The 27576-nt window shown below is 41.8% G+C and overlaps 1 protein-coding gene across 14 annotated transcripts in view; it reads right to left on the bottom strand.

Annotated features, from left to right (window-relative positions):
• LOC102235878 (neuronal cell adhesion molecule-like) overlaps positions 1–27576 on the bottom strand; it is a 101260-nt gene that overhangs the window by 31985 nt on the left and 41699 nt on the right. For all 14 annotated transcript variants that reach the window (XM_023325792.1, XM_023325781.1, XM_023325770.1 and 11 more), the window contains one exon: positions 221–374. In XM_023325792.1, the coding sequence (XP_023181560.1) occupies positions 221–305 (85 nt within the window). In that variant the 5' untranslated portion in view covers positions 306–374. The remainder of the gene's footprint in view (positions 1–220; positions 375–27576) is intronic.

The raw sequence follows: 27576 nt of genomic DNA, 5'->3' as shown, positions 1-27576 counted from the left end.
AAAAAAAACCTTACTGGTCCTTTTAGTGCAATTAGTGAAGTTTTCCATAAAAACCTAAAAAATAAATTGGTTCTTTAACATTTTTAGCCTAAGGCATTACGAGCCATTGTTGAAGGTCCAAAGAGACACATGTGGCTCCGGAGCCGCAGGTTGCAGACCCCTGGTTTAGACCCTAAGCATTTTCCTGGTTTCTGATATGTGGTATGATATGTTCCCTTACGGTCTAATGGGACCTCCAGAGCAGAGACGAGGTGTCCCAGGATCAACACCAGCAGCGCTGCTTCCAAACTCCTCATCTCCATCATTATTGTGGGTCACTGTGGTCTGCCTTTGCCCCTCTGCTGCTCAATCACAGACTGAGGGCACTTCCACAACTGCAAGGCGAAAAAGAAAAGCAGAGAAAGAGAATCTCAGACATCAAATGAAAGCTAAGAATTTCACAGCACATCCAGTGACAGAAGCTATTAATCATAACACTGAGTTTGTTCTACTCTGCATCCACAGGAGGGTCAGAGGTGGAACAAGCGAGCTAGTTACATACACTGACTCTGTGGTTACAGATCGATGTCTCTTGGTGTGTGCAGTGTTTTGCTGGGAGCTATCTTTTTGATGTAGAGCATTCCAATAGGGATCGACAGGAAGCCGCGCGGGCTCATCTCGCTGCACTCATCACGCTGCGCCATTAGGGCTTTGCCTCTGCTTCGATTTACAAACGCCAGCGGATGGCGCGGCTAAAGTTCAGAACAGGGGGACATACTTTTCATTCCAACACATTTCACCCTCAGTTTTATCAATGTGAGTGACTGGCAGATTAGGCTTGAGGCAAATTGATCTGCGGCAAGGTCAGATTTCTGACACTGGACCATCAGTCTTTCGCGAGACAGCAGCTGTAGCAGCAAATGTCAGGTACGACTGTTTGATAGCTGTTTAATGGAGACAGATGGTGCGGATATCACAGGTTCAGCCGGGGTGACTTGTTTGAATTTCTTTTAAACAAAGCAATAAGAGATTAATAAATCATTATTTACATTAATTTCTTTCAACACAACCTTTGGACAAGATGATACATTTACTGTACGGAGAAAGAAACAGCAACACCGATGTTCTCTCTATGTTTTTTTAGTGTTAGCAGACAGACGCGGTATTAAGGTGTCACATTAGCTTTCAAAAAATGCTATTGTTCTTTGAGACAAAGCAAAAAAAGAATAACAGCAAAACACACAAAAAAATAAGAGAATGAAAAAACGAGTGTGAGACAAGCATTGGTAACAAGTAGGCACTAAAGTAGACCTGACTGCACTCGTGTTGACTTTAGTCTCTGTGGCTGCAATTTAACTGGATAAAAAATAAAAAGATTAATTTTCTATCTTTTAATGAAAGTGATAATACCAGTTTTTTTTTTATCTTTCCGTCCTGCATGTCTCACGCAAGACAGCCCAGTACTGAAATGTTACAAGTTTAATTACAGCACAGACACACTCATTTTCTAAGCTATTATAAAAGCACGACAGAGAAATTGGTTGGTGACCAGAATTGGATGATTTTCAATGGACTTTAATTGTGATCGGCTGGTCGGGAACTAGGAAATTCCCGTAATCTGTGAATGTATCATATTTAAGCTCTACGGGACCGAGCTGACAACAACTCGCTTCAATTTCAGCTCAAAGTCAGCAAGTTTCAATGCTAGTGAGGTGACAGTAAAGTCAGAGGAAGTAGAGAGACGTAAGAAGCTAAGTGGAAGGAAACTGTAATACGCAGTTAATCCCCAAATTATTCACACCCCTGGCAGATTTGGGCTTAAAGTGAGCTTTCACATTTACCATGTTGCTTCTGACTGGAAGTGGCATTAACATTGGGCAATGTTCTAGTCAATCCAGAATTGAATCAGATAGAGAGTCATTGGAAGGAACTAAGGATTAGTGTGATGGAAAGGAAGGTATCAAACCTGAAAGACTTGGATTTAAACACTAAAGATAATTTTTTTATATTTCTTTTCACTTATTATTGAAAAGGGTAAAACAATTACATAATAACATCTTTTTCCATTCAATTGTAAGTACAACAAAAAAATTTCAATATTGATTCTCCTTTTATGATGTGGTTTTATGATGTTATCTTTTGAAAGCTGCTCATCTAATTTACTATAAAAAACCAAAAGTGGATAAAGACATTCATAACCTTGGACTGAACTGTATGAGGACATGTTTACAGTTTATTCAGGCTGCGAAAGAGAGCAAGAATTTCAGCAGATAACAGGAAGGGTGAAAAAGGTGCAGCAAGTTGTTTTGTTCTTTGAACTATCAACCTCAGTGTGTCATGAAACTTGCAGCATTTTGGAAATCTGATTTGAGATAAGGATCAATAATTGCAGCTATTTTAGCAACACTAGAATTTAGGATGCTAAGCACTAACATAACAAATAGGTGAAATAGATTAGTCATTTAAAATGTGAAATCAGTTAGTCCAGTTAGTGCGTTTAAGGCTGAACAAATATATTTTGAATGCTAGTCTTACATCTTCTAATATCATAGCTACTGAAAGTTAATCACCAGGTCAAAGCTTTACAAAAACCGGAGATAGGAAATTGGCTATCAAATTTTGAACAGTACATCTCTAATTTTATTCAAAGTTATTGCAAGGAGCTCATCAGTATTTTGTATGAGTAAGGGTGCTGTTCTCAGAGGAGAATAAAGAAAGCGCGTAAAAAGGAGTCATTTTCTATCTTTTAATGACTGCAGAGAGACCTGTTTTTAATCTTTCCTTCCTGCATGTCGCACCCAAGGCATTCACTAGTCTGGTATTAAAATGTCACAGCTTCAATTAGATCTCGGGCAGGCTCATTTTCTCAACTATCACAAAAGCACATTAGCAAATTTGGGATTTTAATGATGGTTACAACATGAAAGAATCTAATGGAGCCTTTTAGAGGCAGAGCTGTAGATGTGTGTAGCTGTCTTGCCCTCCGGGCTGACAGAACAAGGTTTTAGATGAGGAGGTGGTGGAAGTTGAGTCTGGTACCAGAGGCAACACAGTAAGTCAGTCAGACCTGGATTTGGGAATGGTCCTCCCTGGGGAGTGAATGTGCTCGTTAGCGCTGCCCCAGGGTCATGATACAGTTATGGCCCCCAAAGCTGGTGTCTGGTAACTTGTTACCTTGGGCTTCCACTACAACTCTCTTGGGAAGCTGTGTATTATTCGCCCAGCTCAGCCAATCACAGCGCTGTGTTCACAAAAAGGTAGGTCTGGCTTGGGATTTCACACACAAAGATAAGGAGCAGCTTTTCATCCAGCCCCTTTTGAAGGCTGCAGGCAGGATTGCACAACCTGAACACACTCCATCCTTCAATATTTATTTTCAATGTGCCGTGAGAAAGTTAAAATCAGAGGTGATTTACAAGTATTTCATTAATGAAGATGGTTAAAAGTCGGACTTGGATGTGAGCAATTATTTCTGTAAAAATTGTAAGAAAAACTAAATAAATAAACAAGAAAATCTGCTGGTTCCTGGAATGAAATGGTTTTCAGCCTTACTGGTCCTGGCTGGTGACTGGCTGTTCCAGGAACTCAAAAATCCAATCTTTTTATGATCAGTGAATGCACTATAGCTGAGAGAAAAGGGATTAAAATTAACTGCTTAAAAGCAAAGTCAGAGGAAGCATGAAAGTTGTAGGAAGCCTTTTAAAGGAAACATGCATTTTCTGTTAAGACATATTCAGGCTTCAAAAGAGCAAGAAAGAGAATATCTTTCATCATATAGCAAGGTTGAACAGATGTAGCAAAGTTGCTGTGTTTTAACTCTGCCCTCTATTGAACATGCTGGATTTGCAAACATCAGCAACCTGTTTGAAATCCAAAGGTTTCAGTGAGGATGTACTTTCTCAAAGGAACAGACAAAAAAAAGTAGAAGAAGTTCAAAATGTTGGTTTGGCCACATGACTTTAGTTTATGATCTCATTAAAGCTGCAACGTATTAGGAAAATATCCAATTAAGACATAGTTAGTTTATGTAGCAGTGACAGTATTAGCAGCGCCCACATTTTGCTTAGTTTTCTTTTGTTTTCATCATCATGATTCCCTACCACTACCATTAAGTATTTAAGCCACCCACATCTGTTTTATGTTTGGGTATCAAGGGCAATGAGTCCACTCAACTGATGTTCACATTCAGCTTAAATATAAGCCCCGAAAATGTCATCAAAGATTTGTAATTTCTGATGTTGCACCCATTGCATCTGTATGTAGATTTGATATACAGTGATAAATCGGAAATCAGAATTGGCAACAAAAATCAGCCATAGTAACTTATGTGTTGAATCCTAAAACACCTCAAGCTTATCTGAAATGGAGCCAGCACTCTGTCCAGGATTCATTTCCCAATTTAATGAGGTGTAGCAGTCAGCTCCAGCCGGTCAGCATGTTTTAGTCTTCATGTGCAGAGTCTGTACTTCCAGGAGCGTGTGACTGTCCTCGTACAGTTTGTGTGTGTGTGATATAATTATCCCTGTGAGCTGCAGTGATATGGAGCCAACCATTCACATCCCTGTCACAGTGGGACAGCAGTGGAAATTCTAGTGGGGCTCTTAAGACCAACAAAGCAGCCAGAAAAAAAGAGCCCGACTTTACGCTGTTCACATGAAATCATAAAGGATTCGTGTTGTTAATTCTTACACCTTCACTCCACCAATACAGTTTGCAGTAAATTAGAGCAAGACAAAAGACAAAAGCTAGATATATGCTTCTTATAGGAGACACAAATATCTGCCTCTATTGTTAAAAGCTCATAAGCATCCCTTGCTGACAGACAGGAAAGCCAAAGTCAATAACGCTCTTGCTGAGGCAAAGATAAATCTAAAGTACTGTTTAGGGTGGTGTGCCAAAAGCTGTCAGGCGACTGATAAAATCGAACAGGAAATGGCCTCTTAGAAAGAAGCATGATAGGTTAGTAATGACAGATTCGCTGATGTTTTTTTAAAAGCTATCTATCAAATAGATTAGGCTTAGATCATGATAAACCCAGCTATTAAGTCACTTGGTAAGTTCAATACAGTGAAAACAAAAAGGTAATTTTGACAGATTCCAGGTCAAAGTCTGCACACATAATGCCTTTATAAACTTTTCTGTTTTGTCAAAAAAAAAATTTTAACAGCTAAATGCTCCTTCGAATGAACTTCTGCTACTTAAGTTTATATTCTTCATTAAAGTGGAAACTGTCTCATTCCAAAGCTTCTTTTTCCACATGAGTGAATGAAACAAGGATTTTTTTTTTTTTAGTCATCACAGATGCTGTTTTGTTTTCAAATCCCACACATGCATGCACCGCGTTTAAACAACACAGCTTCTGGGACTAATTAGCATTGAAGATTTTTACTGTTTGTGGATTGCTTTGGTATTCATTTTATTTCCCATAAACCTGGGTATCCTTTATATAAATTTGGACATTGCACTGCTTTTAAGTAGAAGTTTGGGTTTAAACTCAATCCCTTTTGCAGTCATTTGCACTTGAGATTCACAGCAAGAGATCACATTGATTTACTGTTAAATTTCTTAGGTAGTTTAAAACAAGAACATCTTGATCCAATGTTAAACATTGACTCAGGGTTGGCTATTTGGAACAAGAAGGAGTGGGAGATTATCGTTTCAATAAAATAAAATCTCTTAGAAATGCTACTGTAACTACACCTTCCGATTGATTATCAAGTTAAAGAAGGTTTGAATAAAAGAATAAGTAAAATTTGACTGATAAGTGTGTGTTTAACAAATGGCACAGATATGCATCTTTTTGGGTTGAGTTAAATTAAAATTAACATGTTGAAATTGAATTAACAAGCAGCATATTGAGGCCAACCTTCAAAAAGTTTGGTTTGGATTAATTATATCACTGTAAAGTAGGAAGAGAGTTCTTCATCGGTAACTGATTCATGGCACTAATTAAATAGTTTGTTATTTTACTGAACTTAGAGCTATACAAGCATGATAATATTTGTTTAACTTCAGATTAGCCTAATATTCGTAACTCACTTAGACTGTTTGCTATTAGGGATTTAAAAAAAAAAGAGTACAAAATATTAATCAGAAACTGAATGGAAAAGCTGCAGGATTAAAATCTAAACATGTTCATAATTTACAAACTGACAAGATCTGAAGTAAGGTAAACCTAAATAACACTCAGCAACCAAAAACCTAATTATAATTAATGTCAGACAACTGAAAGACTGCCATGTTCATTACTGTATAGCGCTATGTGAAAACACCTTCATACAGGCCTGACTTATTTTGCCAGTGAAGGAAACACTCTCTTCTGCCAGAGCTGCATTCAGCTGCCTGGCCTCTCATTCTGTCGGCCTCTTCAGTTACTCCATTGTCATTTTGCCACAGCCAACTACTTCAACATCCCAAAACTAATTGGTTTTGTGCACGTCTCAAAAGTACACACACTCGTTTGAACACACAAATGGAGGTGTCAGGGGCTCAAGGACTGAGAATGACAGTGTAAAGGAAAAGCAGTCATCAGGGAAAAGTCCCAACTTTGATCCTGCAAGAACACACAGCTAATACAATATATTTGTGCTATATGCTAACCTCTAGCAAAGATGCCGCTATTATCTGCGCCACACAGCAGTGACGCAACCTTACCAGACTTACTACTGCAGCATCAGCGGTCCATAAATTTAACATCTCTGATTTAAAAACAAAAAGAAAAAAACGTGACATTCTCTCATGCCAGGCATCCTAATTAACTCCCATAATCAGCACTATTGATGGCTCCTGCAATCAGAGTTTGTGAAGCTTGGTATGGCCTTAATGGAGCAGCAGGGATCCCCTACAGGCGTCTGAATGGGGAGGTTATAATGACTAGAATGGCTTCATATACGCTGGAAAGTGAAGAGGAGAAAATGGAAACGCCTGGAAGAGTTTATTTTTTCCGAGGATGTGCCTATTCATGCCAAGTACCGCACATAGTTTTCTGTGCCATTAAGCAGCCAAGAGGAGGAGGAAGAGGAAGGTTTCTTAAAATGTTTGGCTCTGGAAGGTTCTTTGCTGATCATGAAAAAAAAACAAAAACAGGTGGTGAACTGTACGCTGAGGTTTTCTTTATGAGTAGGATTGTGAATTACGGTGGAGGACGCAAGAAGCTTGGCATTCATTGGCTCTCGTACGCCCTTCTATGAGCCACTGCTTGATCACAATGGAAATTCCACAAGCCGGCTTCGGTGCGGGTTTCCCCTAATCTTCTCATTAGCCTTTATAATTGGGAAACCATATGCAAATAATTGGTGTGGTTAACATATGAACTGACATCCTGTTGTTCAGGGCAGACCTCACAGTTCAGAAATGAAGCCGGACCTTTTATCGGCACTGTACAATGCGAGACAATGAGACATCAGCCATTGGCTCCTCTTTAAATACTGTACTTTGTTTCTGTTCTCCTCTTTCAGCTTTTTCATTTTAGGTGAACAATGCAGTTCAAAGCAGCAAGGGCTTTTATGTAAAGAGATCCCATACACTTTGTTTGTACATCAAAGCTTTTGTCTGAGAACAACATGATCAGCATTTAATTTTTGCCCGTGATGTGGGCTCCATCAGTCAAACAGAGTAAATACAAAATCCAATATGCACTTTGATGATAATAAAAGCTTCTCAAGCCTTTAACAAGCAGTAAAAAAAAAACTTTTCCCCCCTGAACACAGGTGTATTAAGAATGGTAGAGTTCTGGTGGAAGAGGTATTGCATTCACACAGCTGTATACTTGTTGGGAGCCTTCAAGGCAAGGCAACCATAATTTATGCATCACTATTTCTTTCCCCAGTATTCTTGCTGCCAATGAAAATTGGCTGTCATCATGGGAACCGCATGCTCTAGTGTTTTTTTTTTTTATTTCAAGCTACTGCAAACCAAACATGAAGACAACGTGGCATCTTCAAAACTGTCACACACGAGCTTCGTAGAAGCACTACAGAACCTCCCCAGATTTTGACACAAAACATCTCTTGGCTCTGTTTGACATCTGGTGCTAATGCAACATGTCCGGCAATTTGTTTAGTTCCCCTCCTTTCAGCGCACTGCCCATTGGCATTCACAGAGCTGCCTCCACATACACAGCAACAACACTCCAGGATTTGCTCCCTGTCCCCTGTGTCCAAATGCTAATCAGCAATGGCGCCGGTGCTTCTGAGAGGGTCTCTTTTTAGCATGCAGATGGGTGCAGCAGCTCTACATGAGATGGTGTTAACAGAGGGATGCTGGCCTGTTCGGCTTCTTGGGAGAAGAGGAATTATGCTTTCATCTTATGATTGGCGGGGAAAAAGATCATGTCATTGCAAAGTAATTTCTTGAGGTTGCACTGACGGCCTGAAGTTTTCTGCAATCTGGTTGCCAGAATTGTTTGAAAGTCATCAGGAACTTACATTTTGTTTTCAAGTCGCTAGACATTATTCCCGTCCTGGTGTTGTTGGGCAACAGTTATCCAGGTTTTCTAAGAGACAGTGCAATGGATTACAAGACTTTACCTGTGGATAATTTTACCATAATTGTCAATGCTTCTGAATGTAATAGATTCAGAGGGTCAGAAACCGATCAGTGTGTGCTATTTCATTGAAATTAACAGTGGCCTATTTTTTGACACTTCCCCATATATCAGCTGTTAGCTGAAACTTGGCATTCACTCAACTAAGACATGACTTCACAAATTGAGTCTGCTTAAAAGTTTCTCAAAAATTTTGTCTTTTATTTGTCGTCTTTTCTTTTTTTGATTAAGTAAAGTAAACACTGCAGGTGTAGGTCTTGGACAGAGATCAGTAAAAATGCAGCCAAAGCTCAAAGAAAGACTTCAAAAGACCTTCTGAAAGCCTGACGAACTGCTGATCAACACAACTTTACAGATTAAAAGAAAGAATGCTACCTTAGAAGCAAAGCATTAAATGAACAGGGGGAATTTCAGATCCCTGATTTTATATCAGTATTGTATGACAGTCTAACTTTGTCTTTCTATGATATTCATTGGTCTTTTAATTCTTTCACTGCCTTATAATTCAAAACATAGGAAGGCTGTCGAACCACCAAGCTAATTAGCCAATACTTTCTTTGTTTGTTTTTTTATGGTATTATTTGGTGCGCCCAAAGCCTTTTGCTTGTCATAGTTTGTGTATGCTTTCATCTTCTGTATTTGCATAGGCATCCACATTTTGACATTCATCATAGTTTTTCTCACACTAAACCAGAAGACGACATTATGGACAGAGCTCAAGTTTGCTTGCCCTCTCACATGACTGTTATGGGCGAAGCCATTCATATGCTGAGCAGACATTCATTGTGCTAAACAAATGCAGGAGAGTGAGAGGGATGCATGGTGACTGGCTTCTTGAATAGCTAAAAAAAACTCTCAAAATCCTCTGCACACAACATCGCAAGACACACTTCAGCTACTGAAATCTAACAATTTCAAAAATCAAAAAGTTTACATAAAACTAATCTCCTCTTAGAAAACATGCAAATCCTTTAAGACAACAGAAAGAAACTTCCATGCATAATATGCAATCTAATTTGCGATCCATTTCTTTGGTTTAACAGATCGGCAAATGGTAGAAAGTGTTTGCAAGCTAAACATAGATACTCCAATCCAATTTTGGCAAGCTGGATGAGTGCAAAATTACACTCCAAAGGGCACTCTGTATCCATGGCAATTCTCCTAATGCTTTTAGAGCCATACCCACACAAAAAGATGTCAACTCTGTCACCAAATACACATATGTAGAAAAAAGAGGGACAAAGAAACAAAACCATTTTCAGCAAAGGATTAACACAGAACAGAAACTCTTCTGTTTTTATCTGCTTGGTCAAAAAAAAGGAAAAAAAAAACCCTCTCCCTACCTCCTCTTCGTCTAACAAAAGATGTATGATTAGAATCTCAGTTTGGCACCATATCTTTACCACATGGCTTACTCTCCGTCTGAAAGGTCTTGCCACACAGGGGCCAATATGTGGAGTTTATACGGAGCTTAAAGTCAGGGCGCTACAAAAAGAGTCTGTTATACAGGAAGTGCAGGACGTGCTCACCACAGACTCAAGCAAACTAGAAGCTGTGAGGTTTTTGTTGCAACCAGACTCCTGTGGGCCATGTCAGGAAGAGAGACACAACAAAGCTGTCTATGGGAATCATATGAGTTACCAGTAAATGGAAAAAAAAAAGTCTTTCTGGAACAACACAATTGTATATTGGCTGATGAATTGTGCTGATCCAGTGTGCAGGCAGTGAATGATTGGCTATTATAGCTTTCTGCACTTTGTGTTGTTTCAAAAGCTGCCAGCAACGTGAAGTAACACTGCATGAACAGTTACTGTGGAGTAACTGTGCAAACTGCAACATTTAGTTCACCGGTGAGAAATTAGTAGCTACTGCTTTACCTTTACAGAACATATATGTTGACAATTTCAGAACCCAAAATCCTTCTACTAAGATGGCTGATATCACACGGTTAAAGAAGAAATTAGGAATATGCAACAACATGAATTCCTGACTGTTGAATGTCTTGAAGAAAGTATCAGAAAAATAATATCTCATGTATTTTTTTAATCATTGTCCATTTAACAATACTGATTTTATGCCAACAGCCATGGCAACCACTGCTCCCAATGCCTCAGAAAGGAAAGCAACAATTGGCTGTACTAAAAGTTAATTTGTATAACTGGTCATCTGGATGAAATGTAAAAAAAGATACAAAACACTGTGGGATTGAAATAAGCTGAAATAAGCTTTTGATTATATTTTTAAATATTTATTTCTCATACAGTTTAGTTTAGTTCTTTAATTGGTTTTTAACTATATGGTCTCATTCGGAACCAACAACGAGCAACAGCAAAACCATTATTTCCAGCAAGCTTCACAATTAGTTTTAATTCAACTCAACACCTTATTGCTTTTTTGTTTGCTTGTTTTTCTCAGCTATTGTTCTTTCCCTCGACACATCTCCGCAGAACATTCTACACTCCTCAGCAAACGTTCTATTGAAGTCTTGCTTCAGAAAAACACACAATGTTTGACAGTGGAAGTTATTCCCTTGTTGTTGTGGGGAAAACAAGTAAGTGAGAGGCCTTTGGGTTCCTCATGCACACAAGCTACTTTCCATATTCATGGAAACTTTTGTGTGAAATGAAGTAAAATAATTAAATCAAAATGGTTTTAAACTTTATACAAAGCAGTGATTCTTTTTAATTTTTATATAGTTTAAAGTTTTTTGTTTTTAATTCTACAATAATTACAGGAACCTGGGATAAAACTGGAATTCTGCTTTCAATCTATGTAATATAAAAATTAAAATTTTATAAAAAGCATGCTGCAGAGAGTTTAATCAGCCATCTTGATAACAAACCCGTTGGTTTCATTAAAAAATATATATTGTTATTCATAGGTATGTATAGCTTCCCCCAGTGCATTATAAGCCTGGTGGGCCACCAGGCTTTACTTGTTTCCCCACCAGGCTAAGATTACTCATTTATTCAAGTCTTTTTAAAATGTTAACATTTTTAAGACCTTTTAGTTGGTGTTCAGGTATTAATCTTCCAATCTTTCAATAACACATAATTATCAAGTGATATTTTCAAATTTCCTGTCAACTTCTAAAAAGAATTAACTCAAAAACATGACGGGCCGCTGGATGAATGACTGCACTAGAACCCCAACAACTAGGCTTAGCAAGTTTTTTTGGGGAGACATTGGTATGAAATGGAAGTGAGTTGTAATAAAATGATTATGGGTGAGTTCAAAAGAGTGAGGAAACTTATACAGAGTCAGTTGTATGAGAGACTTTGTGTTTTCACTGCAGACTTTATAAAAATATACAATACTATTCAAACAATCATAATAAAAAAACATTTTTGCACAACACCTTAAAATCGGCAATGCACAATGTTTTCTGTTTGCTATATGATAAGGAAGTAATCAGATTAGAAAATCCTTAAAATTATACAAGGTGCTATATCAGCACAAAATATAATGAATATTATGTACTTATTTACTGTATATCAACTTATATCTGTCCAGATTCCAGCCAAAAAAGAGCTAAATTGCACTAAGTGATGTCAATCAAAATCCAGCTACAAAATCAGAAAAGAAAAGTGACGGGGTGCTCAGGCAATCTGCCACCCCCTCATGGTTCCAGAACATGCAATCTGAAAGTGTCACAAAGCTGAGGAGAAAGTAAGCTGTGAGAAAATCTGCTGCAGGTGTATGGAGCCAGCATTGTTTACGGCTGATGAGTGGCACCTCGACATTCACGCCGCACAATAGGCCTCTCCTACAGTTCTCTCTTCCTCATCATCCTCCAACAGCTCCTTCCACTCCACCCCACCTGTGTCTGTGAAAGGTCAGCGTGGAGGAGGGTCTTCACCTCCCCTCCCTCCAATCCTCCAGACCTATAGCTCCCACTCCACAATCATCCCAAACACTGGAGCTTGGTCCCAGGAAACTCAATCAAAGCGGGCTTCAGAGAACTAGAGACCTCTTAAACCCCTCCATTGTCTCCAGAAGGTTTCCCCACATCATGGCAGGTCCATATGTAACACTGTAAGAGGAGTTGCTCATTACTGCCTGTCCTGGGTTTTACTTTGTGTCTTTTGTATTCCTGCCTGAAGAATCCAGTTGCCCAGCTGGGCCAATAAAAGAGACCACAAGGGTATGGAAAAAAGAGAGAAAGATAGAAAAAGGTAATTAATTTGCTAGCAACAGGAATGACAAGATGCATTTGTGGAATGTGAGATCCACCTTGGTCTTCTGATATCAACAAACAAAACCAATTGAAACTGTTGTTTGAAATCTGATTTGGCAATATAGGTGTCTTTAAAGGCATTTGTTGCTAATTTCCCCTTCATCCCACAAGTTAGAGCACTTCCTGATGGACACACCACACCACAATGTGGGTGAATGTCAGAGCAATCCATTATCACATAAAGGAAGCACTATGTAACAGCCCCTTTCTCTTTCCCCTGGCCCCTCCCCAGCTCTTTTCAGATACAGCAGGTGAATACAAATTATTTTCCCTTCGCTGCTTTCCAAAAGGACTCACCATCCAATTTTAGACAAACAATAGTCCTTTCAAACTGTGAGCAAATCAAATTGTAGTTTTTTTTTTACTATTGTTGAAGGAAACAATCAGGAATAATACCAGTGGTGAGAAATGGAAGAGATTTTTCTTCCCCCCTAATATGTTATACATTTGTGTTTTATATCTGCAAATGACATAAAATAGTTTGTATAACTGCTAAATTGCAACAAAGTATTTTAAAAGCCCTGAATCTAATTTTCTCAGCAGTATTAGGTGAAGTGTCCATTTTGTATTTCCTAGAAATGCACTGATAAATCACATGGTGCTCAAAATCTGGCAATTTTAAGCTTGATTGGCCTAGACCAGTGAGGGTTCAGTCAGAAAATACCTAAAAGTTACTATGTCACATTAGCAACACATTGAAAAAGACTTGTAAGGCAGAGGATGCTGACCAAATATCTCATGCTGGGCATTTTGGAGGTTTTCTTAGATGTTTAGCCTGATAAAAGGGTCAATTATACACAATCAAATCCACATTAGAACGAGGATTTGCCCAAACACACAAGAAGAAATACAGCATGCCACCTATTATGTTAATATGTATCTCCTGCACTGATCCAACCATTTGGGAAAGTCTGAAGGAGCTTTGATTATATTAGCTTTAACCTTTATCAGCCTATTTTCAGCAGGGATGTATTCTCAACATACACATTTATCTGCTTTACAACTCCAGGTGAAGCAGACAAACAACCAAACACATTAAAGAAAAAAGTCCTCTTCACTTTAGATGTCCCTTCCAACAGCTTTTGAGGGGATGTAGAAACCTGCGACTGCTAAACAAAAATGAAACAACAGGGATAATATTGCCTCCCTTAAGCAGCAAGCAGATGACCCCATTTCATTTGAGTTGCTGGATTCATGAAATTAAAAAGGGTTTTGGAGATTAAAGAATAAAACAGGAATTCTCTGGTGGGAAGTAGTTGAAACCAACTGCTGGCGCCTCACAGAGACCCGTTTCTGTACGTCTCATGGGTACGAATGATTGAAGAAATTGAGCACTGAAGACACTAATGCTAGACAAAGAGTTCCCACAAAAGAACTCTCTTTACGTTTTGTGAAACTCTTTTTGTAAGTTTACACAATAAAAAAAACACGCCAGGGACCTAAAGTATAAAAAAGGCTTCAGGTTGTATCAGCTTTTCTCCAATTTATCTATCGCTGAGAGTTTGAGTGAGCGGTGCTTTGCCCAGGGGGCGTTGCAGCTCAGACAAACACAGCTCCATCACTAAGGATCATCTGACCCCATCAGAAGTAATGGCCCCAATACAAACTGCTCCATCAGCCCTCGTAAGTTAAATAGTGATTCCAGAAAAAAAAAAATATATATATATATATATATATATATTGCTCTCATTTAACACTAACAGTCCACCCAGCTTCCGCTAATAGCCTCCGTCCAGCGTTCAGAGGGATGAGGCCAGTCTCTAATGCAGAGGAAGCCTTCTCTGAGTGTCGGCTAATGGTTGGGTGAGGCTGTGAAGGAGCTTATTCAGACTGCCTCTAGGAGTCAGATAATGTACATAAACATGCTGACACAATCAGGTCCAAAAGTCCTGCTGGTCTGGGTGATCAGAGGAGATTCTGCTTGTCCATAAGTGAGTCAAATAAGGTTGAGGAAGACGTGATTTCTTGAGGAGACAATCCTTTAGAAAGAAACAGTTCAGGAAGGCATGTTAATTTACTCTAAGTGATTTTCTGAGACAGCTTTTCAAATAATTTCATTTAATTTCTCCTCAATAAAGCAATGCATTTGAAGGCACAGGCTCCTTTAGACCAGTGTCATGTTTTAAAGTCTGCTGTGTCCTTAGCAGTTCTACAGCTGAGAAGAATCAATATAAATATATACAGACATGAACTGATCAATCCGATGTTTAATTTGTTATTAGCAGCCTTACACACATAAATACGACTTGAGACTTTGGTGAAAATTGCAGCACTAAAGGTAAAAGTACCTGTGTTACTTATTCATAACTGATTTATAGAAAACAATGACGAAAAACACGTGCAGATATAACAGTGCCTGTCAAATGTCATAAAAACCTGAAATACTTTTATAATAAAACATGAAATGTGAATCCTCTCGGTGACTTAGATGCGATGTGCTGATCCATGTCATTGCGAAATGAACCAATAACACAAAATAAATGGAAAAATAGCATACTACTTGATGTAATTTACCACGCAGTAGAAATCTAAATACAAACGTCTGCGTGCTGCTTGCTTTTTCGGCGTGCTGTCACATTGCATCATTTACTCTTCTTCTACTTTCCCAGCAGAAGAGATTTCTCATTAGAGTCGGCTGAGAAGCAGGTGAGCCAGCGGTTACATCTAAATTCAGGCATTTGTATTCCACGCCGACACCCGGGGAGCCGCCTGTTTACAGTGATGAGCATATAGGCTTGGTCTTGCACCGAGACTCTCATAAATCATTTGGTTTCTTAGAAGGCCATTCCAAACACCCAGATCCAACCAGCTTCAGACAGCAGCAGGACAATCATCTCTGTCCCGAAGCCAAGTCGATACCCATGCACAGACAAATCAGACTTCAGGACTGAAGAAAAACAAGACTCCAAGGCACTTTGATGAAAACTATTTTTCACTTTCTGCATAAATAGACATTCTTCCTTACAAAAAGGAAAAGGATGCCCTCATCTAAGCTAATCTGTTTAATTATTATCTGCTATGTTTAAGTGAAATATTCACCTGTCTTAACATTTCCTTTTCTTTTGTCTTAATTGGAAATTAAAAAGAGAAAAAGATCAAGAAATAGATTACCCATATGAAGCACAATTTCATTCTAAACGTTGTCTTAAACCTTTCATTACAGAGATAAATGAAAATACTAATTTTGATTATGCATGCATTTTCATCCTGATCAGCCTTTAAACTGGTCAGTCGTGAATTTAAAAATATGAATAGATCATTAGTATTACCAGATTGCAGAAACAACAACACTTTTCAAACTGTAAGCAGTGAAAGAGAGAAAAAAAAGACTCAAAGTTAAACATATTTAATATCAACAAGGTGTTTAAATGTCAGAGGGAGATCAGAGAAACGTATCAAAAAGAAGCTGTCTGTGACATTTTATCACATATATCTGTTTAATTTAGGCTGCAAAGAAAGACAGGGATGAGCTGCAGATAAGAGAAAGGCAGAGGATATTGATATTGAGTTTTGGAAAGTGTTTTAGAACATGTTGGAGTTGCGAATGTTGGCAACTTTGTAAAAATCTCAGGAATAAATAGGAATGCTCTTTTAGTAACGCTTGCTATGCTAATCACTATAGCTACTCTCAAACACTGTGTGTCATCTGCTCTGCTTTCAATTGGCAAGAAAATATTTTTGAATACTTTTCTTATGATTTGTAAAAAGAAGCTCTAAAATAGAAATAGTCTAAAATCACCATCGGTTTTTAAAACAATTACAAAGTCTGAGCTGAAAAAGCAGCTAAATCCAAACACTCCATTAAATTTGAATAATCAACTATGTTTCAGATTATTGCACAGAAGGTGAGAATGGAAGTTTAAACTAAGCACTGAGGAAGATTGAGCAGATGAGAGGAACTAAGAGGATGGAGATACGACCTCAGAAACAAAACAGACATCCCCAGGCTGTCAAGTTTGAGTAAGCATCACACAAAGCCAACCTTCTCCAGCATCCCTGAAAAACGGTGAAGAAGAGCAGATCCCCGTCGAGAGGGGCCTCCACAACCACTTTCTCACCACTCCGCCTGTTTTCGTCTAAAGCTGTCTTTGTAGTCACCCATTCATCTGTTTGTTTATTCATGTCCCTCTTTCTAAAACCAGTTGTCTCATCCTTGCGTGTCCCTGTCCTGATTCTGCTTCTCACACAACCGCAGAGACAGAAAAACAAGCACATCCACTGACACCTTCCTTCTCCTTGGCAGTAGACACAACGTGCACGGGGAGGCCTGCTGAATCAGTTTACAGTCAGAGAATTGCCAGGCTCTCATCAAAAAGACACCTCGGAAAAATCTTGGTGCGCTCGCCCAAAACGACGTGTGCTAGGAGCGGCCCAGGGGCCCGACGTGACTGTGTGAATCCCACCGATCATCTTGATCTCTGAAATTCAGCTGCTTTACCGCCAAATGTGTGAGAGAAGATGGCCAGTAGCAAAAGAAGGACCCAGTCTGAAAATGTAAAACTCCAGACAGATTGAGAAAGAACCAAACATGGAGAAGCAGCTTTCAGTCTTTATGCACCACAAATCTGAAACAAGCTGCCGGAAAACTACAAAACAGCCAAAACACTGAGTTCCTCTGATTAGTAGTAAATGGAACATTGCTCAATATATTTTATGTGTGTTTGTTTGATGATTTTGATTTGATTAGCAATGTTTATTGCTTGTCTCATAATTGGTGACTGTGTGATGTTTTTATAACGTAAAGCACTTTGAACTGCCTTGCTGCTGAAATGTGCTACGCAAATTATTTTGACTTTTTTGGCACTTCACATATGTACTTAAATGAAGTTCTCAGCAGAATTCATCTACCACTGCCTATAAACCGAATATTTCAGTGATGTAAAAAGCTTTGTTTTGCTTCATTATAATCCATTGTGTATTCTCACACATTATCTCTTTAGGGAGGGTCAGTGGACGTTTTTGTTTGACTGAAAACACTGGAGACATGCTAGAAAAGAGGGAGGGACATGATGCAACAAAAAGCCTGCCAGGATTTGATGGAGGCATGTTGCAACTCAAGGTCAGTATTGTTCTCAGCATGGACGCTTCTTTTAGTAGAAGTAAAAAAGAAAAAAATTGAAATTCCCAAATCTCACATTCTTCTAACATGCCTTCTGTAGATACACCTTTGGCCTTCCAGAGTCTCTCTGCTTTCAGTTTTATCTTTAGTACGTGAAAGACATGGTTAGTTGGAGAAATACCTAACCTCCTTCTCTGTTGAATAAAATCAGAAAGCATGTTCTCTTTTTGTTATATTAAATATTCAACTTGCAACTAAAATGAATTGCTTCAAAAGGAGACATGAAATCTCATCTTCTCTTAGCAAAAAGCAATTTCATATAGTCACAAGTGAAATATAATAAGAGTACTACCAAGGCTCATAAATGGTCTTTCCATTTATGAAAAGACCATAAACCACCAAACCTCGTTTATAAACCACAAAACGAGGTTTGGTGCTTTATGGTCTTCAAAAACTTCCCCTATTCTAACAAGTGAAGTTTTTGGAGAATACAGTAATAGACCAATGGTCTCTAATTTATTTTTTTTCCAGTAATCAGTTGTTAAGATATACAGTAGCATGAAAAAAGTATTTGACCTGAAACAGATGTCTCCCATATTTGCTTTTTGGTCAGACTTTCATGTTTCAGATTAAACACTGCATGTCAGGCAATAATCTGCTATCCAAATCAATCTAGCCCTATATTAAAATGTAAATTACCCTTTGATAAAAGGGCAGAAAAGCAATAATGACCTTTTTTGAATTAACTATGATTAACATAATTTTTTGGGGGGTGGCTGATTTCAATTTCAGTAGCCACACCCAGGTCTCATTACTGCAGAGTCAAGAAACCCCTTAAGCAGGACTTGACTGATCTCCAATAGCTGCACCTTCGACGCAAAAGTCGACCTTTTTGAGAGGTATGTGTCTGTTATGTCTGACGTTCAAATGACACAGCATTTCAGAAAAATATTCTACAAATAAACATCAAGTTGGTAGGGTCAGAGTCTGGAAGTGTTTTGATTCTTCAGGACCCGGATAACTTGCAGTGACTGATGTAACCATGAATGGAGAGTTCAGTCACCAGCAAACTTCAGCTCATGTACACCGGAAGTTTTATGCAGCTGCACAACCATCTAAGTCATACCAGTGAGACCACATTAAAGGTGTTGGAGTGGCCTAGTCAAAGTCTGGACATAAATCGGACTGAGATGCTGTAGCATGACCCGAAAGGCTATTCTGGACCAAAAACCTTCCAACATTATGAACTGAAACAGTTATGCAATTACTTTCCCCCTTATGGCAAGATTGGTTTGTGTAGCTTTGTTTCCTTAGTACCTGTAATCATTATTTGAAAAATGTTTTTTGTATTTCCTCTGGTTTTCTTTGACTCATGTAAAAATTTGACTGGTTATCTTTGAAACTGTGGAATTCACCATTACTCTGGCTCAGTTTTCTACTACTTCTTCCACATGCTGCATCTTAATTTCTCTGTGATGAACATCTTTTCATTCTCCAGATTCTTGATCTCTTGGACATTTTTCTGATTTATAATGAAAATCTGTGAGCATTTACATCTTTGATGTGTCCATCATCAAAGTTTCAGTGTGGATCCATATTTCTAATTTTCAAGCTCATTCAAATTAACTATGAAGCATCTGTTTTGTTTTTTTGTGTTTGTTTGTTTTTTATTTAGGTTAAATATCTGTCCCCAAAACAACTTTAGGAATTATTTAATGCTTGTCTGTCTTTTCAGAGACCCCCTTCCTCTTAAATAGTCCAAAATATCAAAACGTTAGCTTGGATATGTTGCAGCTGTTATGAGCAACAGACAATGATCAAAGTGATCTCAGTCTTTGAGTAAATAATTATTTACTTTGATCATTCATAGTCCAGTTTAATTTGGTTAATGTATATCGCACCAGTTCGTAGCAAATTTCATCTTGAGGGAGTTTAGCAAGACAAAACGTTTCCATTTATATCCAAATCTGTAACAATTGCGTCCAAAATCAGTTTATATCAATCCAACACAATTCAAATATATATTTAAATTCTGATATGTTTACATGCACTCCCACTCAGTTTTGATTCTATTACAATGTAGTCGAATTCAAATGTGAAAGTGATGGAAGTATAAGAAAAGCAGCATTTGCATTAACATTTGTATCATCTTCAAGGTCATTTAAAACGGAATGATTGAACGATTCCAGCTTCCTCCAGTCGTATATTGATGTGCACAAGGCACTTTACCCCAACTTGCCTACTGAGCTACACATCTGTGTTTAAATGGGTGGGCAGGGGTGAGTGTGAAGGGGTGAATGTGGCTCTGGTGTAAAGTGCTTTGAGTGGTCAGTGTGACAGTAAAACAGTTTACCATTTCTCTTTTAGATAGATTACATTATGCAGCATATATAGAGGTTCTCTTTCAACATTCGTTTCGGTATCTCACTATGGGACACGACCCCAGCGCCTGTCCCCCAGAAGCTCTATTACATTACGCCAGTCTTGACTGGCCGGTAGAAGTGACGTCAGCTCCAGGAGGAGGAGCTTCCTCCTAGTATAAATGCCTGACGACACGCAAGCGATCTTCAGTCTAACACCTCTTCTCGCTCCCAGAAGCAACTCTCAGACGGCTAGCACGGTAACTATTGGGCTAGCTTAACTGTTCGCAGAGCGAGCTAACAACTCGGTCGCCGAACGCTTCTCGGTAGCTGTGCTTGGTTGTTCTGAGTTTTTCTACCGCTGGTCTGTCACCAAACAGCAGCAGCTGCAGCTAGTCTCCAAACTAGCTGCGACCTTTGGCTTTGATTTTAAACGAAGCTGATAGTCACGTAGCTTGGACCCGTACCCGCAATGGACAGGACCAAACTACCGACTAAAACCTGCACGTGTGGCAACCTCATTGCTGGGGCAGATACCCATTCTGTCTGCGCTTCGTGTCTGGGGCCGCAACATGCCCAGGACGGGTTAGCGTCACCAGCGGGGTGTGAACATTGTGCACGGCTCTCTATTAAAACTCGTCGACGCAGGCTAGCACGCCAAGCTAGTTTGTCGGAGGCGGACCCTGTGCTGGGGGTATCCAATCCCCCTCCACCGGTTCTTGCCTCGACCGATGAGGGAGAGCTCCCTTTAGCTCAAGCCAGTTGGGGTGACCAGCTTGATGCTGTCGCACCACTTCTTGATCTGGAGGAAGATGGAGCCGACCTCCCGGTTTTCAGTGATTTTGCGGGTGCAGAATCTGACTCCGAGGTGGAATCCGTCAGTCTCGGGTCTGACGACTACGAGCAGGACGGCGAGACGTTCTCTATCCCTTTGGCTGCAAAGCCCACGGAAACTGGTGAAACCCGCTGCAGCGGCCCTCCAAACCCGACTGCATCGGACCTCCACGACGTCTGCAGAAGAGCAGCTGCAAAGCTGGGCATTGAATGGCCGGAAACCCCGGCCGAGACCACCACATCTCGGTATGAGGGGAAACGGCTTCCAAAAGCCAAATCTTCCACCAGACAGCTGCTGCCGGTTTTCCCGGAGTGCCTCGAGGAAGCAACCCGGTCCTGGAGTAATCCGCTCACCGCCAAAAACCCCGTTCTGGGAGGGTCGGCGCTGGACTGGACCGGCGTGGAGGACAGCGGTTTTTTCCGCCTGCCTCCTGTTGAACCTCAGCTAGCATTTCACCTGCACCCCTCACAGAAATCGACCATGACAGCGGCAGGACCAACCCTCCCGTTCAAGGCCGATTCGTTTCAGTCAGCTTTAAACGAAAAAAGCTACAAGGCAGTGGCAGCATCGGTTAAAGCCCTGAACGCCTCCTCTCTCCTCCTCGCTTATCAAGCAGAACTGCAGGAGCAGATGGCGGGTGCAGCAACCGCAGATCTGTGGGACGAGTTATGCGTGGTGACAGACCTCTGCCTCCGTCTCCACAGAAACGCTGTCCAGGCCTCAGGGCGAGCAATGGCTCTGATGGTCACTCAGGAAAGAGCCAGATGGTTGAATCTGTCCAGCCTCTCTCAAAGAGAGAAAAATCAACTCCTCGACACGCCGGTGGACCCGAAGGGCTTATTCGGCCCCACCGTTGCAGCAATGCAAAAACGCTGCGAGGAGAAAAAGAAAGAAGGTGAAGCGCTGCAACTCTGTCTGCCCAGAAGAGCGCAGCCTCCTCTCTCTGCGGCACCTCGTCAAACGTTCGCTCAGGCGACAACCCGACCGGGCTACCGCATCCCTAAACGCCACCCTCAGCAGCAGTCGGCGGACCAAAGCCAGGGAAAGCAGATCGAGCTCAAGGGTGCCTGGGGAAGAAAGCCCTTCACGCCACCGGTGACTTCGGGAACCAAACCTCCGACCACCGCTAGCGCGAAGAAAAAGAGGCGGGCTACCTAGGCAGCTCGCCCCGGGGTGGGAGAGCAGGCATTGCCAGACACCTGTTCCCCCGCCACCGGAAAACGTTCTGTCCCAGTTCGAGTTTGTGAAGCCACGTTCAGGGCAATTCAAACGGCCTGCAGAGCCAGCGTTGGAGCTCGCAGTTCAGAGCCGAACGAAGAGGAGAAAGCTTACACATGGCCAGAGCTCAGTGGAGCCAGAGCTGTGGCCAGAAAGCACACACCAGTGCACAAACACACACCAGTGTTTGAAAACACAAATATCTCCCTTCACCACAAACTCAATAAAATTGTTCCCAGGCGCGCATCCAGGTCAGGAACCGAGGGCGCAGCCAAAACAAAGAAAAATAATAAAAATGACATTAGGACAGAACGTGGCCGTGCGGCTGCACATGGGGCCAACAGGGGGAGCTCTTGCCCCACCTTTGGCGTACTCGGCAGCTTTGTCTCTGAAAGAGAAAACAGACCGACAGCAGCTACAGCTTGCTCAACCGGCACGGAACAATGCTTTCACAGAAGCACTTCCCAGCCCATTAGCGGGAAAAGTCCAGCTGTGGCGAGCGTGCGGGGCATCAAATTGGGTGATAAAGACTGTATCCAGAGGATACAGGCTCCAGTTTGGAACAGCTCCTCCCCGTTTCAAAGGTATAGTACAGTCATATGCCCGGGGAGAACACGCACGCATTTTGCAGGGGGAAATAATATCTCTGCAGAACAAAAACGCCATTCGGCTGGTTCCGCAGGAGCACAGCAGGGACGGCTTTTACTCCAGATATTTTCTCGTACCGAAAAAAGGCGGGGGTCTGCGGCCGATATTAGATCTGCGAGCTCTGAACGCATATCTGAGACGGTATACGTTCAGGATGCTGACACACGCAGCTCTGATACGGTTTGTGCGTCGAAGAGATTGGTTCATCTCCGTAGACTTGAAAGACGCATATTTTCACATCCCTATATACCCCCCTCACAGAAAATACCTCAGATTTGCCTTTCAGGGGAAGATGTACGAATATCTCGTACTTCCCTTTGGCCTCTCACTGAGCCCACGCGTGTTTGTGAAATGCACCGAGGCTGCAGTCGCACCTCTGAGGGAAAAGGGAATACGTCTGGCTACGTATATAGACGACTGGCTGATTGCAGCTCAGTCTCCAGTGGAACTTATGGCACACGCCACGATGCTGATATCACATCTGGCGGCTCTGGGTTTCACAATAAACTGGGAGAAGAGTATCCTAACCCCAGTACAAACAATAACCTTCATCGGGATGTCCCTGAATTCAGAGGAGTTCAGAGCACGCCTCTCAGCAGAACGACTGAAAGCCTTCCAGGCTTGTCTGGCAGTTTTTCGCAGAGGCGCACTCGTGAAATTCAGACTGTGTCACAGGCTGCTTGGTCTGATGGCGTCAGCACTGTCGGTCATCACGTTCGGCCGTCTGCACATGCGACCGTTTCAACGGTGGGTAGCATCGCTCAATTTGAGCCTAATACGCCATGCCCACCGGAAGGTGATCGTTTCTGGGACATGCGCACGCGCTCTGAGTCCGTGGAAACACACCGCTTTCCTGAACACCGGCGTTGCCATGGGAACCATCCTAACACGGAAGGTTGTTACTACGGATGCCTCGTTAATTGGTTGGGGAGCCACACACGAGGGCATGATGGTAAACGGTGTCTGGAGCTCACAAACACGGACAGCTCACATAAACTGTCTGGAGCTCCAAGCTGTTCTACTAGCTCTGAGACATTTTCTGCCCTCTATCAGAGGGCACCATGTTTTGGTCAGAACAGACAATACAACGGTGGTTGCATACATCAACAGGCAGGGAGGCCTGCGCTCACATCATTTACACATGCTAGCACACAGACTGATAGTCTGGACCAGCTCACGCCTTCTGTCACTGAGAGCCACTCATGTGCCAGGGGTGATGAACAGGGGTGCAGATCTGCTGTCGAGAGGCAATCCCCGCTACAAGGAGTGGAGACTCCACAGCGGGGTTGTAACCCAAATATGGCAGCGGTATGGTCAGGCGGAGGTAGACCTCTTTGCATCAGAGGAAAACACTCAATGTCCGAGTTTTTTCTCCCTGACCGAGGAAGGTGCTCCGTTGGGCCTGGATGCTCTAGCACACGAGTGGCCCCCGGTTCTCCTGTACGCTTTTCCACCACTGGAACTGATTATTCCTACCCTCGCCAGGGTGCGAGAGAGGAAACATTCACTCATCCTGGTAGCTCCCCGTTGGCCAGGGAAGCACTGGGTAGCAGAAATTTTCCAGTCACTGCAGGGCGAGCCGTGGCAGCTCCCTCTCCGCAGGGATCTCCTAACACAGGCACGTGGAGAACTATTTCATCCTCATCCGGAACGCCTAGCTCTATGGGCCTGGCTTGTGAAAGGGTGAATCTGGCAGCCAGTGGGCTTCCCCAGAACGTCATTGACACGATTCAGAGCGCAAGAGCGGTCTCGACTCGTAGCGCATATGAGGGAAAATGGCGTGCATTTGAGGGTTGGTGCGCTAAAACCATGTTTAGCGCAATACAGAGCCCTGTGTCAGTTATTCTGACATTTCTACAAGAACTGCTGGATAAAGGTTTGGCTTTTTCAACTGTCAAAGTATACTTGGCAGCTATTTCAGCTTGTCATGTAGGCTTTGGAGACAAGACAGTGGGGCAACATCCTCTGGTGTGCCAGTTCATGAAGGGTGCACGACGGCTCCGGCCGGTGTCTAAAAGCCTCACTCCTTCATGGGATTTACCGATGGTACTTGATGCCTTGTCACATGTACCTTTCGAACCTTTGGAGCAGGCTGAGCTTAAAGTGCTCTCGTTTAAGACAGCCTTGTTAGTCGCATTGGTTTCTACCAAACGTGTGAGCGACATTCAAGCTTTTTCAGTAAACCCCTCCTGCATGCGGTTTACTGAGCAGAATCATAAGGTTTTACTGAAAACCAATCCAGCTTATATACCAAAGGTTTTTAACCCGGCCTTGCCATGCCGCCCATTGGAGTTGATGGCTTTTTGCCCTCCACCGTTCTCCTCTCAGGAGCATGAAAGACTGCATACGCTCTGCCCCGTGCGAGCGCTTCAGATCTATGTGAAGAAAACGGCTGGTTTTCGCAAATCTGAGCAGCTGTTTGTGTCATGGGCTTCACCACATAAAGGGAAACCTCTAACGAAGCAACGCCTTTCCCATTGGGTAGTCGGAGCTATTGCTATGGCCTATCAGAGTAAAGGCCTTGCACCCCCTGCAGGTCTACGAGCTCATTCCACTCGTGGCATGGCCTCATCCTGGGCACTGTTTCAGGGTATACCTTTGGAGGACATATGTGATGCTGCCAGCTGGGCAACTCCTCACACCTTCACCAGGTTCTATAGATTGGATGTCACGGCACCAACTCTGGCTCACACAGTTTTGGGCGTGGGATCCACACTTGGATAACTGCAGGATGCATCTTTTGGTCTTCGAGTAAGCTTATCTGGCAATACGGGAGTCGCCACATCCCATAGTGAGATACCGAAACGAATGTTGAAAGAGAACTTTAGGTTAAGTAATTAACCCCGGTTCTCTGAAACATGAGTGAGGTATCTCACCAGATCACCCTCCTTGCCTGGAGCGAGGAAGAGGTGTGCTTAAAAGACTGAAGATCGCTTGCGTGTCGTCAGGCATTTATACTAGGAGGAAGCTCCTCCTCCTGGAGCTGACGTCACTTCTACCGGCCAGTCAAGACTGGCGTAATGTAATAGAGCTTCTGGGGGACAGGCGCTGGGGTCGTGTCCCATAGTGAGATACCTCACTCATGTTTCAGAGAACCGGGTTTAATTACTTAACCTAAAGTTATCTGTGATAAACCATAAAACAACTGCTTCAAAGCTGCTTCCACTCTGACTATCCATTATTTCAGCTCTGTGGTATAAATTAAGATTTTAAATGCTGTCCACTGCTTATAAGATACTAACTGCAGATAATAACTCCACAACACCCCAGTTCAAAAAACTTAAACCAATATTTTAAGGCCTCTTCACTGTCAGATAGTACTTGGTGTTTGTACATATCCCCACACCTCAGATTCTCAACATAATGTTTAGAAATAAATCTATTATTCATTTTTGTTTTAGTTACCTAAATTTACTAAAATAAAATGTAAGAATTAGAACGACTAAGAGTCCAGTACTATTCTGATGTTAAATTATCTCTTGTATCAGAGAGGTTTTTTTTTTTTCTTTTTCCCACCCATCCCTATTTGGCATCCAAACACAGAAATACGGATGCCACACTCCCGAACGAGCATGTGAGAGAAACTGGTTGAAAGACAGCAGCTCAGAGGTAAACAGAAACCTCTGCGGCCTTCTAATGGAGGGCTCTGGCCCTGAATGCAGCTGTTCACAATAGACGCTTCACGCCTCACTGTGTTTCAAACCACAAAATTCAGTGTGCCGCTCCCGAGTGTGGTCCTCTGTGACTCGGCCATTGAAAACTGTAGACTCAGCCTCTCTGGCCCACAGAACACATTCACACTGCCACAGCGCAATGACACGGGTGAAATGGAAAGAATTCAGAGACAAACGGAACGACGGAGAGGAAAGCAGAGACAGAGAGGAGTGCAGCAACAGGCATGTAAATGGATGGGCCCGGAGTGAGCCCCCACCAGCATAAATAAAACAAGTGTAGCACCAACACAAGAGGCAGATTAGCTTCGAGCCAACTGAGTCCCTCGGCACTGAGCTCTGCTGTGCAGCGCTCCCCGCCTGACGCAGCGCGCTGCAAGGCTGACGTGGGATCCCTCCTTCACAACCTGCTGGACGGTGGACACACATCACTCCATGTCACCTCACTCAAAGAGCATCAGATCAACTCCCCGCTGGATCATAGACACACTTTCAGAGCAGCACAATGAGAGGGGGAAAGCCAAAGGTCAGAAAGGGTTGAAACCAGTTCTCTGTAACATCTTAAGCTTCAGGGAAAATGTTTTCAATATGTCATGGAAAGCCACAAACTCTGATGTATTTTATTGGGATTTTTATGCAAAAGACCAAAACAAAGTAGCAAATATTTGCTACTTTGCTACATAAAAGTAGCAAGTACATTTTCACATTTTTTTTTTATCCACTAGTTTTTAAGTAGACTTGTGGATAGTGTGGAGTGCATTTGTGTTCAGGCCTCCTGAGTCAAAACTTGTAGGATTACAAATTGCAAGCTTAACATCTTGCCACATAATGTGAATTGGATTTAGATCTGGACTTTGACTTGGCCATTCCAACACATTAACTCTGCATGTTCAGACTCGTAGCCCCACTCTCAAGTCTTATGCGGCCTCCATCCAGCTTCTTAATAACACTTCCCAACTTTCCTTGCCCAAAACTGTCACCCTATGTTTCACAACAGGAATGGTATGTCCAGCTTTAGTCCCCG

Source organism: Xiphophorus maculatus, chromosome 2, assembly GCF_002775205.1.
Source record: "Xiphophorus maculatus strain JP 163 A chromosome 2, X_maculatus-5.0-male, whole genome shotgun sequence".
NCBI lineage: Eukaryota > Metazoa > Chordata > Actinopteri > Cyprinodontiformes > Poeciliidae > Xiphophorus > Xiphophorus maculatus.
This window is presented reverse-complemented; position numbering and strand designations above follow the sequence as displayed.